Source organism: Oncorhynchus clarkii, chromosome 1, assembly GCF_045791955.1.
Source record: "Oncorhynchus clarkii lewisi isolate Uvic-CL-2024 chromosome 1, UVic_Ocla_1.0, whole genome shotgun sequence".
Taxonomy (NCBI): Eukaryota; Metazoa; Chordata; class Actinopteri; order Salmoniformes; family Salmonidae; genus Oncorhynchus; species Oncorhynchus clarkii.
This window is the reverse complement of record NC_092147.1, coordinates 81,495,791-81,511,358: the sequence shown is the minus strand read 5'-3', so window position 1 is coordinate 81,511,358 and position 15,568 is coordinate 81,495,791. Positions and strand designations below refer to the sequence as shown.

General features: G+C 41.4%; 1 protein-coding gene across 3 annotated transcripts in view; it reads left to right on the top strand.

The window, feature by feature from the left end:
* The window catches only part of LOC139413140 (disks large homolog 5-like), a 100,922-nt gene extending 89,591 nt beyond the window's left edge, over positions 1 to 11,331 (top strand). For all 3 annotated transcript variants that reach the window (XM_071160240.1, XM_071160233.1, XM_071160248.1), the window contains 4 exons: positions 662 to 789; positions 2,647 to 2,756; positions 10,341 to 10,450; positions 10,594 to 11,331. In XM_071160240.1, the coding sequence (XP_071016341.1) occupies positions 662 to 789; positions 2,647 to 2,756; positions 10,341 to 10,450; positions 10,594 to 10,697 (452 nt within the window). In that variant the 3' untranslated portion in view covers positions 10,698 to 11,331. The remainder of the gene's footprint in view (positions 1 to 661; positions 790 to 2,646; positions 2,757 to 10,340; positions 10,451 to 10,593) is intronic.
* The last annotated feature ends 4,237 nt before the right edge of the window (positions 11,332 to 15,568 follow it).

Below are 15,568 nucleotides of genomic sequence, written 5' to 3'. Positions count from 1 at the left end.
TGTTATTGACCAAATACTTATTTTCCACCATCATTTGCAAATAAATTCATAAAAAATCTTACAATGTGATTTTCTGGATTTTTATTTCTCATTTTGTCTGTCATAGTTGAAGTGTACCTATGATGAAAATTACAGGCCTCTCGTCTTTTTAAGTGGGAGAACTTGCACAATTGGTGGCTGACTAAATACTTTTTGCCCCACTGTGTGTGAATAAGCTTTTTCAGTTTTTTAAAATTTGTAATACATTTGCAAACATTCCTAAACCAGTTTTTGCTTTGTCATTATGGGGTGTTGTGTGTAGATTATTGAGGCTGTAACGTAACAAAATGTGGAAAAAGTCAAGGTCTGAATACTTTCCGAATTCACTGTAGTGCACTACTTTTGACCGCAGCCTTATGTGCCCTGTGGATTGGGTGTCATTTGGGACACATTGTCCTACATGCACTCCAAAAGAAAAGCATACATAATAATATATTATTAAATTATTGCCTATTGATGATTGCTTCTCATTTTATCGAACAGAATGGGGTTTAGACTTATAGATAGATATACAATCATTGAGTGTAGCCCTTCTTGTCATTTTCTATTTCTTTGGTTAGACTACTGGGTTGTATTCATTAGGATGAACAGTCTCTGACTTCTGTCTGTGTGTTTTCCTCAGAGGTGATGAAGGCATCCCAGCAGGCTATAGAGCGCGGAGTCAAAGACTGCCTCTTCATTGACTACAAACGCAGGAGTGGCCATTTTGATGTGACCACCGTGGCCTCCATCAAGGAGATCACAGAGAAGGTACAACATCAGGGCTGATCTAGCATCAGTATCACCTTTTAGATAATAGTGAAAAAGATTGTATGAACGGGGGGGACCTGATCCGAGATAAATACTTCTATATTGTCAGATTCTCGTCTCTTTTATCAAATTAAAGTGTTCCCCTTAGTTATTTCAGAATAAAGTTAGATGTGGTCAATGAAATGCTTTTTTTAATGTCACCTCAAAAGCAGTCTTCAGGTTTTTCATTTCTCACAATTTACAACATTCTGTCTTAATAGACGTTGAGTCTCTTGCATTTGATCCTTTCTGAAAGCAGCAGCAGCAGCAGCAGCAGCATGTTGGTCCTTTCTGAAAGCAGCAGCAGCATCATGTTGGTCCTTTCTGAAAGCAGCAGCAGCATCATGTTGGTCCTTTCTGAAAGCAGCAGCAGCATCATGGTGGTCCTTTCTGAAAGCAGCAGCGGCATCATGTTGGTCCATTTTTGAAAGCAGCAGCAACATGTTTGTCCTTTCTGAAAGCAGCAGCAGCAGCAGCATCATGTTGGTCCTTTCTGAAAGCAGCAGCAGCAGCAGCATCATGGTGGTCCTTTCTGAAAGCAGCAGCAGCATCATGGTGGTCCTTTCTGAAAGCAGCATCATGGTGGTCCTTTCTGAAAGCAGCAGCAGCATCATGGTGGTCCTTTCTGAAAGCAGCAGCAGCATCATGTTGGTCCTTTCTGAAAGAAGCAGCAGCATCATGGTGGTCCTTTCTGAAAGCAGCAGCAGCATCATGGTGGTCCCTTCTGAAAGCAGCAGCAGCATCATGGTGGTCTCTTCTGAAAGCAGCAGCAGCATCATGGTGGTCCTTTCTGAAAGCAGCAGCAGCATCATGGTGGTCCTTTCTGAAAGCAGCAGCAGCATCATGGTGGGCCTTTCTGAAAGCAGCAGCAGCATCATGGTGGTCCTTTCTGAAAGCAGCAGCAGCATCATGTTGGTCCTTTCTGAAAGCAGCAGCAGCATCATGTTGGTCCTTTCTGAAAGCAGCAGCAGCATCATGTTGGTCCCTTCTGAAAGCAGCAGCAGCATCATGGTGGTCCTTTCTGAAAGCAGCAGCAGCAGCATCATGGTGGTCCTTTCTGAAAGCAGCAGCAGCAGCATCATGGTGGTCCTTTCTGAAAGCAGCAGCAGCAGCATCATGGTGGTCCTTTCTGAAAGCAGCAGCAGCATCATGGTGGTCCTTTCTGAAAGCAGCAGCAGCATCATGGTGGTCCTTTCTGAAAGCAGCAGCAGCAGCAGCATCATGTTGGTCCTTTCTGAAAGCAGCAGCAGCATCATGGTGGTCCTTTCTGAAAGCAGCAGCAGCATCATGGTGGTCCTTTCTGAAAGCAGCAGCAGCATCATGGTGGTCCTTTCTGAAAGCAGCAGCATCATGGTGGTCCTTTCTGAAAGCAACAGCAGCATCATGGTGGTCCTTTCTGAAAGCAGCAGCAGCATCATGGTGGTCCTTTCTGAAAGCAGCAGCAGCATCATGGTGGTCCTTTCTGAAAGCAGCAGCAGCATCATGGTGGTCCTTTCTGGAAGCAGCAGCAGCATCATGGTGGTCCTTTCTGAAAGCAGCAGCAGCATCATGGTGGTCCTTTCTGAAAGCAGCAGCAGCATCATGGTGGTCCTTTCTGAAAGCAGCAGCAGCATCATGGTGGTCCTTTCTGAAAGCAGCAGCAGCATCATGGTGGTCCTTTCTGAAAGCAGCAGCAGCATCATGGTGGTCCTTTCTGGAAGCAGCAGCAGCATCATGGTGGTCCTTTCTGAAAGCAGCAGCAGCATCATGTTGCTTGTCATCCCAGTTGTTGTACCTAGAACACGACTGAACTGAGATTTCCTCTTCTCCCCCTCTTAGGACTGTCACTGTCTGCTAGACATCGCCCCCCACGCCATTGAGAGGCTGCACAGCGTTCACATCTACCCTATCGTCATCTTCATCCGCTACAAAAACGCCAAGCAGATCAAGTAAGTAGCCAGCCACACCCATCCTCTTCACGGATTTTCAGTGTTCTAATAATTCTACATCTTTTAAAATGTTATGTTCCATTTGACCAGTTCCCAAGTCTGAGATGAAATAATTCCATGGAGACGCGTCTTTAGTGTGTTTTGTCCATTTGTACTTTGTGTGTGTGTGTGTGTGTGTGTGTGCGCGATGGTTCCCCGGGTGAGTAACTTACTAATTGAAGAAATGAATGTGATGTCAAGGGATTCAGCAGGAACCGTATAATAAGAGCGGTATAACACTAGCATAGTCAAATCCCCAGGCTCCTTCTTGACTACTACCACACGCACACTGACAAATCCCCTGGCTGTATACGAATGTTATTTGATAACTTATTCTCCTCCTTGAACAGTCAGTAATGAAAAGGTTGGATAGATTTCCTCTCTACCATGAGATTCCCCCGGCAGACACATTGCCGTGCTGAATAGCTCTGTCTGACCTGTGTGTGGACATGAGTGTTTGAATGAGGGGTGTGTGTCAGTTTACATGAAGATTTGACGCCAGACAACGTGCCTGGGAAGATGTTAATTTACCGGACATTCCTATGCATTCAGATCCAACCTGGCGCAGCCTTAAAAACAACCGATGGCAAAAACACTATTCCTTGTGTTTCGATTTGTAACACATGCAACATTTTATAGCCTAATATTTTATTGGTATTTACTTTCCTAAAACGGTAATTGTCCACCTCATGGTTCAACTGTCAGCGATTTGAGCACTAATTGCATCAGGGCATTTCATGCATAGATCAATAGGCTTAGGCATCCACTGTATTGTGTGTGTGTGTGTGTGTGTGCATATACAGTTGAAGTTGGAAGTTTACATACACTTAAGTTGGAGTCATTTAAAACTCGTTTTTCAACCACTCCACAATTTTATTTTTAACAAACTATAGTTTTGGCAAGTCAGTTAGGATATCTACTTTATGCATAACACGTAATTTTTCCAGCAATTGTTTATAGACAGATTATTTAACTTATAATTCACTGTATCACAATTCCAGTGGGTCAGAAGTTTACATACACTTTGTTGACTGTGCTTTTAAACAGCTTGGAAAATTCCACAAAAATGATGTCATGGCTTTAGTAGCTTCTGATAGGCTAATTGACATCATTTGAGTCAATTGGAGGTGTACCTGTGGATGTATTTCAAGGCCTACCTTCAAACTCAGTGCCTCTTTGCTTGACATCATGGGAAAACCAAAAGAAATCAGCCAAGACCTCAGGGAAAAAAATTGTAGACCTCCACAAGTTTGGTTCATCCTTGGGAGCAATTTCCAAACACCTGAAGGTACCACGTTCATCTGTACAAACAATAGTACGCAAGTATAAACACCATGGGACCACGCAGCCGTCATACCGCTCAGGAAGGAGACGCATTCTGTCTCCTAGAGATTAACGTACTTTGGTGCGAATGGTGCAAATCAATCCCAGAACAACAGCAAAGGACCTTGTGAAGATGCTGGAGGAAACAGGTACAAAAATATCTATATCCACAGTAAAATGAGTCATATATTGACATAACCTGAAAGGCTGCTCAACAAGGAAGAAGCCACCGCTCCAAAACCACCATTAAAAAAAAGCCAGACCACGGTTTGAAACTGCATATGGGGACAAAGATCATACTTTTTGGATAAATGTCCTCTGGTCTGATGAAACAAAAATATAACTGTTTGACCATAATGACCGCCGTTATGATTGGAGGAAAAAGGGGGAGGCTTGCAAGCCGAAGAACACCATCCCAACGGTGAAGCATGGGGGTGGCAGCATCATGTTGTGGTGGTGTTTTGCTGCAGGAGGGACTGGTGCACTTCACAAAATAGATGGCATCATGAGGGAGGAAAATTATGTGGATATATTGAAGCAACATCTCAAGACATCAGTGAGGAAGTTAAAGATTGGTCGCAAATGGGTCTTCCAAATGGACAACGGCCCCAAGCATACTTCCGAAGTTGTTGCAAAATGGCTTAAGGACAACTAAGTCAAGGTATTGGAGTGGCCATCACAAAGCCCTGACCTCAATCCCATAGAAAATGAGGAATGGGCCAAAATTCACCCAATTTATTGTGTAAGGCTACCTGAAACGTTTGACCTAAGCGAAACAATTTAAAGGCAAATCAACCGAACACTCAATTAGTATATGTAAACTTCTGACCCACTGGGAATGTGATGAAAGAAGTAAAATATTAAATAAATCATTCTCTCTACTATTATTCAGACATTTCACATTCTTAAAATAAAGTGGTGATCCTAAATGACCTAAAACAGGGAATTTTTACTAGGATTAAATGTCAGGAATTCTAAAACTGAGTTTAAATGTATTTGGCTAAGGTGTATGTAAACTTCTGACTTCAACTGTAAATGTGTCTGCGTGCGTATATTGATTTTACTGAGTTACAGATGATATGAGAATCAGTCAATTTAAATAAATTCATCAGGCCCTAATCTATAGATTTCACATGACTGGAAATATAGATATGCATCTCTTGGTCACAAATACCTTTATTAAAAATATGCCTCACAGTGGGCCAAATTGCCTTGGATAAAATGCAATTGTGTTCATTGTCCATAGCTTATGCCTGCCCATACCATAACCCCACCGCCACCATGGGGCTCTCTGTTTACAACGTTGACATCAGCAAACCTCTCACCCAGACACCGCCATACACATGGTTGTGAGGCCGGTTGGACGTAGTGCCAAATTCTCTAAATGATGTTGGATGCGGCTTATTGTAGAGAATTTAACATTCAATTCTCTGGCAACAGCTCTGGTGGACATTCATGCATGCCAATTGCACGCTCCTTCAAAACTTGAGACATCTGTGGCGTTGTAACAACTGCACATTTTAGTGGGTTTTTATTGTCCTCAGCACAAAGTGCACCTGTGTAATGATAATGCTGTTTAATCAGCTTCTTGATACACCACACCTGTCAGGTGGTTGAATTATCACTTTACATTTGGTTTACATGTTGGGTTTATATTATTAAGTGAATGTATGTGTTTACAAATAAAGTATTTAAAAAGGAAAGAAGAGAAGGTTAGTCCTGGCCCCAGAGAGATAGAGATATGCCGGCCGCATGCAATAACAACGACACGCATTTCTTGTCAGATTGTTACTGCGTCTGCTATATAGATATTGACGTACAGAAGGGGGTTAATTCAAACATTTTCTCTCCAAATATTTTGTATAAAGATAAGCATTATATTGTTAGATTATAGGAGTAACTCTGGTAGGCCTGAAACACTTCCTCACCTCAAGTTCAACTGTTGGAGTTAGTAGGAGCGCCGTCCTGTACTGCCTTCATATCATGCCTTTATATCATAGGCCTGCAGTATAATAGGCTAATAGCCACACCATACAACTTTTACAAAAGTTTCTCAACTTAATTAGGGTAATTCAAAAGTAAGTCAAGCCATAAGAGCAGGCTATTATGTTGCGGCAAACACAGCATTACAGTTTGAACTTAATTTGGCCAAAGAAAATGGCTGAACAGAATTAAACAGAACACTTGCGAACCGGTTTAAACCTTCACAATACTCTTTATTCTCTAACTTGTGTTTTACTTCAATGAAAAAGTCCTCATCCTCACAATCAACAGTAGCCTATTCAGAGTTTAGGCTATGATAGACTCTCCTGGACAATTTGGCCCGGTACAATTTTGTCGGCTTTTCATAAATTTCCGGCTAACGGAAACCCTGGTGTGTGTGTTTTGCAGGAGTGTTAACTCGGAGTGTTGCCCCCACACACACACACACACACACACACACACATTTGTAATCCCAAACAGCTGGAGATGCTCTTCCACTTTTTTCCCCCTCCAAACTATTTATGTAATGTAATTTGGTGTAGCCACATTTTCTGTGTGGTTATATCACTGAGTCCTACTGTTAGCAAGCAGCTGGCCTGTGTTAGCCAGAATGTGTTGTCATACTCTAAACCAAGGATCTCCAACCCTGTTCCTGGAGAGCTACTGTCCTGTAGGTTTTCACTCCAACCCTAATCTATCACACCTGATTCTAATAATTAGCTGGTTAATATGCTGAATCAGGTTAGTTACAACTGGAGTGGTAGTGAAAAGCTACAGGAGAGAGGGTAGCTCTTCAGGAACAGGGTTGAAGTGTAAACATACGGTAGAGGGTAGCTTTCCAGGAACAGGGTTGGAGTGTAAAACTACAGAAGAGGGTAGCACTCCAAGAACAGGGTTAGAGCCCTGCTATAATTTGACTTATTTTTTTCTTACAATTTATGAGAGAAGATGATTCTGTGTTAGTAGAGGATTCATTCTTGAATTGCGGTGGCATTTGCAATCCATTTTTGCCACCATTTTAAAACACTTTAAAATGGCGTAGTTTCCTCTACTACATATTTTTATGCATTGTTTAAAGATCTTAGGGCACCAAATTGGTTTGTCCCAGGACTGTTGAGTAGAGTTGTAGTGACATGGGGATTTAGATGTGTCTATTATTTAGAATTCTACAATGTCAACAAAAGTATTTCATTTATTTTACTCAGACAAACCTATTTTCCCAGAAGTTGGCAGTCTTAGGCCCTAAGAATTGTCAGACTCCAGCCACCCTAGTCAAAGACTGTTCTCTATGCTACCACATGGTAAGCGGTACCAGAGCGCCAAGTCTAGGTCCAAGAGGCTTCTAAATAGCTTCCAACACCAAGCCATAAGACTCCTGAGCAGCTAATCAAATGGCTACACAGACTATTTGCATAGTCACTTTACCTCTACCTACATGTACATATTATTTTAGTAAATACTTTAACTTATTTTTCTTAAAACGGCATTGTTGATTAAGGGCTTGTAAGTAAGCATTTCACTGTAAAGGGCTACACCTGTTGTGTTCGGCACATGTGACAAATACAATTAGATTTCTACTGTGTGATGACACAAACAAGTGAATGATTTAGGTCCACTCAAGTTATGGTATTAAGACTAAACAGGATGTGCTCTTAGGCCTATAGCTCAATGGTGGTTATACAAGGCTGCTATACTAAGCCTACTAATGATATTGATAATTACTTATTATAATGATGGTCATAATAGTAATAATAACAATAGGGAGATCAAAAAAAGAGTTATAGGCAATATTATGATGAATTTTTCTGACAATTTGATAGTGTTAACAACACAATAAATGCAGTTCTAACAAAAAGCATATAGTCTTTATTACAGCAAAGATTAAAAAAAGGTGAATTTGTGATTGTTTTTCCAACACGTTGTGGTTGCATGAAGCTTGGTGATCACGAAATCAGTAGGCTGTTAAACAATCACAGACAACAGAAGCAGGATCTGTCTTATTGTTATAGGATATCTGTGGATGATTGATAAAGCCGGGCACAAATGTCTGCCTCGCCTGGTTCACCAACTACTTCTCAGACAGAGTTCAGTGTGTCAAATCGGAGGGCCTGTTGTCCGGACCTCTGGCAGTCTCTATGGGGTGCCACAGGGTTAAATTCTTGGTCCGACTCTTTTCTCTGTATACATCAGTGATGTTGCTCTTGTTGCTAGTGATTTTCTGATCCACCTTTACGCAGACCACACCATTCTGTATACTTCTGGCCCTTCTTTGGACACTGTGTTAACAAACCACCAGACGAGCTTCAATGCCATACAACTCTCCTTACGTGGCCTCCAACTGCTCTTAAATGCAAGTAAAACTAAATGCATGCTCAACCGATCTCTGCCCGCACCCCCTCGCCCGTCTAGCATCACTACTCTGGACGGTTCTGACTAAGAATATGTGGACAACTACAAATACCTAGGTGTCTGGCTAGACTGTAAACTCTCCTTCCAGACTCATATTAAGCATCTCCAATCCAAAATTAAATCAAGAATCGGCATCCTATTTCGCAACAAAGCATCCTTCACTCATGCTGCCAAACATACCCTCGTAAAACTGACTATCCTACCGATCCTCAACTTCGGCGATGTCATTTACAAAATAGCCTCCAACACTCTACTCAGCAAATTGGATGCAGTCTATCACAGTGCCATCCGTTTTGTCTCCAAAGCCCCATATACTATTCACCACTGCGACCTGTACGCTCTCGTTGGCTGGCACTCGCTTCATACTCGTCGCCAAACCCACTGGCTCCAGGTCATCTATAAGTCTTTGCTAGGTAAAATCCTGCCTTATCTCAGCTCACTAGTCACCACAGCAACACCCGTAGCATGCGCTCCAGCAGGAATATTTCACTGGTCACCCCCAAAGCCAATTCCTCCTTTGGCTGCCTTTCCTTCCTGTTCTCTGCTGTCAATGACTGGAATGAATTGCAAAAATCACTGAAGCTGGAGACTCCTATCTCCCTCGCTAGCATCAGCTGTCAGAGCAGCTTATACAAATCATTGCACCTGTACATAGCCCATCTGTAAATAGCCCATCCAACTACCTCATCCCCATATTGATTTTGTTTTTTTTTATCCTTTGTACGCCAGTATCTCTACTTGCACATTCGTCTTCTGCACATCTATCACTCCAGTGTTTTAATTGCTAAATTGTAATTATTTCGCCACTATAGCCAATTTATTGCCTTACATCCCTAATCTTACCTCATTTGCACACACTGTATATATACTTTTCTATTCTGTTATTGACTGGACATTTGTTTATTCCATGTGTAACTCTTTGTTGTTGTTTGTCACACTGCTTTGCTTTATTTGTAAATGAGAACTTGTTCTCAACTGGCCTACCTGGTTAAATAAAGGTTTAAATATTTTTTTTTAACAATTCGGCTATTGATTATGTACCTAATTTAAGTTGGTTTCCCCACTTTTCTTAGACAATTTAAGGCAAGGGCTGTTTTCTCATCTCCTCATTCTGCTGCTGCCTCTGCCGCATTGTTCTCAACACCAATATATATGCTGGTTAACTTTGCTATTATGCACATAGCAACATGGTCTAGGAAAAGGATAAGAGCGTCTGCTAAATTACTAAAATGTAAAAGGCGCCAATTCAACAGAGCACTGATGTTTCAGCACCGCGGACAGCAATCGCTAGAATTTCTGCCAAGGCGTGTTGAAGCTGTTCTGGTGGCTCATCGTGGCCCAAAACCCTATTAAGACACAATGTTGGCGGTTCCTTTATTTTGGCAGTTTACCTGTATGTGTTAGTAATAAGGATGTGTGTTAATACTCTTTATTGGTTTGTCTGTGTTAGTAATGAGGCTGTGTTAATACTCTATATTGGTTTGTCTGTGTTGGTAGTGAGGCTGTGTTAATACTCTATTGGTTTGTCTGTGTTGGTAGTGAGGCTGTGTTAATACTCTATTGGTTTGTCTGTGTTGGTAGTGAGGCTGTGTTAATACTCTATTGGTTTGTCTGTGTTGGTAGTGAGGCTGTGTTAATACTCTATTGGTTTGTCTGTGTTGGTAGTGAGGCTGTGTTAATACTCTATTGGTTTGTCTGTGTTGGTAGTGAGGCTGTGTTAATACTCTATTGGTTTGTCTGTGTTAGTGAGGCTGTGTGTTATTACTCTATATTGGTTTGTCTGTGTTGGTGAGGCTGTGTTAATACTCTGCGCTGGTTTTCTCTCCTCAGGGAACAGAAGGATCCAGTGTATCTGCGAGACAAGGTCTCTCAAAAACATTCCAAGGAGCAGTTTGAGGTTGCACAGAAGATAGAGCAGGAGTATAGCACATTCTTTACAGGTTGGTATTCGACTCATGTTGCACTGTCTCCGTTTCCCTTTGGCTGTGTGTGGGGGTGGGTGGATGAGTGTGTGCATACGTGTATGTGGCTTCGTGTGTCATTTTCTAACTTAGTTAACCCTGCTCTTCCTGTATCTTTCCAGGTATTGTCCAGGGCGGCTCTCTGCCCTACATTTGCACTCAGATCATAACTATAGTTGACCAGGAACAGAGTAAGGTCCTGTGGACTCCCCTTGGCTGCCCCTAGAGGGTGGAGGCGTCCACTGCACCCTGTTGCACTGCGCCTCTCCCTCTCCACTCACAACAAACACTACAAAACCTTCCACACTATACCAATAGGTACACTACAGTACACTACAGTAAGCTACTACACATGTAAGCTAGATATTTTTGTTATTGTTTTTAAGGTGTTGATTTGTACCTTTTAACCAGAGCCTTTTCTTCTCTGTGTAATCTGTAGCAGGTTGGTAGAACTGACAAGGTGTTACACTTCATTTGGTCTTCCCTAAGGGTTTTAAGGTGGTGTTTCTGTAAAGCTGCATTGTAAGCAGCCTTTTACAGTTAAGACATGAGTGTGTATTGTTGTTAAATGTTCTGCTGGAATGTGTTAGACCCCCCTGACCCAGAATCAGCCCTTAAATCAAACCTGTGTATCAAATGACATCACCCTGTTTTACACACCCCGTTCAATGACTGACAACTAAAAATGTGGAATAATAATAACTGTGTGTGCGTATGAATCGTGTGTACGAGAGAGAGAGTAATATTATTGATGAATTGTAATGACTTTGTTGGTTGGATTGAAACATGGTCTTTGATATTGGTATGAAGTTGACGCCATAGAAACGTTACCTGTAGAACAGACAAACCTCTCCAAACGATATGTCTTATCGGTCTTCTGTCAAAAATGTTTTATCCAAAAGGCGATTTTGAAAGGGTCAATCAAACAATATTTTACAGCTTTCAATCATACCAAACTTCGGTGTGCAACTGTGTCAAGTTAAATTGTGTGTCTATAGCAAAGCAAAAGCCATGAAAATCATACATGGCAGTAGCGAATGGTGTCTGGTCTACTCGTTGCGTTTCTATGGTTACTGCACATGAGTGGACAGTTTACGGGCTTATCGGAAGTGCCTTCCGTCGGAGACAGGCCCCCATTCCTTACCCTTTCCGATCTGATGGAACAGAATAAGTTGAAGCAATATGTCGATAGGACCTCCCCATTGGAAGGCTAGCTGGAGCCATCACCATGCTGTTCACACCCATCTGTTACCTTCAGATCTGCAAACACCATGAAGTTAACACTAGGGTTGCAAAATTCCCTGTAGTTCCAGAAATCCCAGTTGGAGGATTCCTGGAATCGGAGGTGAATAAGCAGGAAATCCGTAAACCAAGGATTTTATTGAAAGTTCACAGAATTTTTCAACCCAAGTTAACACTATAGGTCTGCAAACAAACACTATAGAGCAGGGCTTCCCAAACTCGGTCCTGGGGTCCCCCCAGAGCTTGTTTTGGAATGAGACCGTACAGAGCGTATGACAATGGCAAGGTTGTGAGGGTAGGCCAGACGGTGACCACCTCAGAATACACTCCAGGGCTAGACAGACCACTGTCTCCATCTGTCACATATTTAAAGACAATATAGAGAATATATATATATGTTTGTGTGAGTGTACATGCCTCACAGGAGCCTATGGACTGTAACAGTATGCAGATGAATTATTCTATAGTACATGTATTTCAACTAGTTCTCAGGCCTGTGGATGTTCAGTAGTCATGTCTTAGCAGGTATTTGCATGTTTTTCTGTTTTTGTCTTTGGTTGTCACCTTTAAATGTACTCACAAACCAGAATGACACCATGGAGCAAATGATATATATATTTTTTCTTATTCCTTAATAAAACCATGTAAATGTTAGTGATGTTATTTAATGTATTTTGTATCTCAGAGACAAACACATTCTCCTGCATCCTAATGTGCCAAAATCCAGTACGTTAGTTTGATCTTTTTTGTTTCTGTTTTGCACTTGTTATTCTGTGGACCTTAACAAATGGTTCCTAGGTTTCCCAGTAGACATTATAAATAAATAGGTACTATATCATTTTTATTAACTAATTCACATTTTAAATGTATCACATTAGTTCCATACATTTCATCGATGGCCTTTTTATTCTTTAATCATCTTGGTTAGAAAACAGACAGACAGAATGCTCCTCCATATTTGCATTCTTGCTGAAAAAGGGACTTAATGCACAGTTTTTCAAAGGAAAATCAGATCTGAAGTTTGACTATTGGGCTGTATGATAGGCATATTAAGTACAATTGTAATGTACCTTTTTTGTAGTAGGTAGAGACGGTTTAAAATGAGGGATTCCATGTGAAATGGTTGTATTTCTAAGAAGAATGACAAGCTGCCAGGTACTGTTCTGCGGTTTTATTTTCTTTGAAAAATGTGATATGTTAAGACATGAACATTAGAATAAAAGTCATTTTCTCTATCGCAATGACATGGCTTCTGCGTCAGACTCATTACTGGGGATTTACACTTGGCGAGAATATCAGCGACCTAGTTGCAGTCATTTTCAATGGAAGAAGATGCGAGGAGACAGCGACTTAACAGTTGGCGACCAGCGAGCTAGCTACCAGTGTACAAGGTTCCAAAAGTTTATGCAAATTTCAGCGATGTGACTGCACAACAGCCAATCGGTAGAGTGCAGCTCTTGCAAGAACGCTTTGACATTGGCTAACAACTGCCATTTTGCTGCATGCTGTTAAGGATACACCCACCAGTGGAGATCTCCACGACTTGATCGCTGATTATCTCTGCATATTTATTGGAAAAATAAACAAATGCATCGAGCAGACAAGCTTATGGAACCATGTCTCAACCCTGCATTAGTCAAGCCTCACCTATGTAAAAATCCACGTGAAAAGACAATTACCACTAAGTAAGTCACAACTGTGTCCTCTACATACAGTGCATTCGGAAAGTATTCAGTCCCCTTGACTTTTTCCACATTTTGTTAACAGTCTTGTATAAATAAAAACAACTCTTCACACAGTACCCCATAAAAACAAAGTGAAAACAGATTTGGAAAGTTTAAGAAATGTATTAAAAATAAAAACAGAAATACCTTATTTACATAAGTATTCAGACCCTTTGCTAGTAGGAGACTCGAAATTGAGCTCAGGTGCGTCCTGTTTCCATTGATCATGCTTGAGATGTTTGGAACCACCAATCTTGGTTTCATCAGACCAGAGAAACGTATTTAGGTGCCTTTTGTCAAACTCCAAGCGGGCTGTCATGTGCCTTTTACTGAGGAGTGGCTTCCATCTGGCCACTCTACCATAAAGGCCTGATTGATAGAGTGTTGCAGAGATAGTTGTCCTTCTGGAAGATTCTCCCATCTTCAGAGGAACTCTAGAGCTCTGTCAAAGTGACCATTTGGTTCTTGGTCACCTCCCTGACCAAGACCTTTCTCCCCGGATTTCTCAGTTCGGCCGGGCGCCCAGCTCTAGGAAGAGTCTTGGTAGTTCCAAACTTCTTTCATTTAAGAAAGATGGAGGCCACTGTATTTTTGTGGATCTTCAATGCTGCAGAAATGTTTTAGTATTCTTCCCCAGATCTGTGCCTCGACAAACTCCTGTCTCTGAGCTTTACGGACAATTCCTTCAACCTCATGGCTTGGTTTATGCTCTGTCAACTGTGGGACCTTATATAGAGAGGTGTGTGCCTTTCCAAATCATCTCCAATCAATTGAATTTACCACAGGTGGACTCCAATGAAGTTGTAGAAACATCTCAAGGATGATCAATGGAAACAGGATCCACCTGAGCTCAATTTCGAGTCTCATAGCAAAGCGTCTGAATAATTATGTAAATAAGATATTACTATTTTTATAAATTTGCAAACATTTCTAAAAAACATTGTTTTCTTTGTCATTATGGGGTTTTGTGTGTCGATTTCTGTCAAAAAAAATATTTCTTCCATTTAGAATAAGGCTGCAATGTAACAAAATGTGGAAAAAGTCAGTTGTGAAGTTGGACATTTCTGAGTTTCCTAGTTCCAACTAGCACATGAACGCAGCATAAAATCTGATTTTAAGAAGATAAATGCTAGAAATAAGCAGGGTTTATGACTGTGGCTGTGGTAACTAGTGACGACCAGGCCATGGCAGCAGGGGCATTCAAGTAGGCAGGATTTAACACAAAGACGCACCTTGCCCAGCAGTCTGGTCTCATAAACTAGATGTAACAAAGTAAATGTAAATCCGGGACACACTCAAATTAGTATGATATGTTAGGATGGTTACATAAGACAGGAGGTTACCTAAGGCATAAACAAAAGGAGGGTGGTTGGTCGGGGTGGATGTATAATGCGAACGTCTAGGAACCCAAAGGTTGCACAGGTGAATCGCTTCACAAACAACTTTAGCATTTCAGCTGATTAGCATCTTTGCAACTACTTACTACTTTTAGCTACTTTGCAACTACTTAGCATGTTAGCTAATCCTTCCCCTACCACTTTTAGCTAACCCTAATCCCTAACCTTAACCCTTTAACCTAACTCCTAACCTCAACCCTACGCTGCCAGATTGTGCCATTTGTGTTTTCGCATTGTGGCAACAGTTTGTGGACTTGAAATATCTTCAGCCATTCGAAAACCCTTTAATCTTAATCATAACCTTAACCTTAACCCATAGCTAATGTTAGCCAGCTAGGTAACATTAGCGCTAGCCACCTAGATAATGTTAGCAACAACAAATTGAAATTTGTAACATATCGTACGTTTTGAAAATTCTTAATATATTGTACGAATTGCAATTAGTAACATATACGAATTGTAATTCGTAACATATCATATGAAATGGATGATGGACATCCACAAATGAATACATACCATACGAAACGCAACACATCATACTAAATGGAGTGTCACGGATTTACGTACAGAATAATTTGAAATGCTCTGAGGCCAGGTTGCAGCTTCCCAGAAAGCCAGCCCAAGAAGGCTGAGGGGTCAACCCCCTTGTTTTCATTCAAAGTGAAAACACTACACAAGAAGTGGGGCAGCATAGGGTTGCCCACGTCCTGCGGCTACACATCTCCCTGAAACTG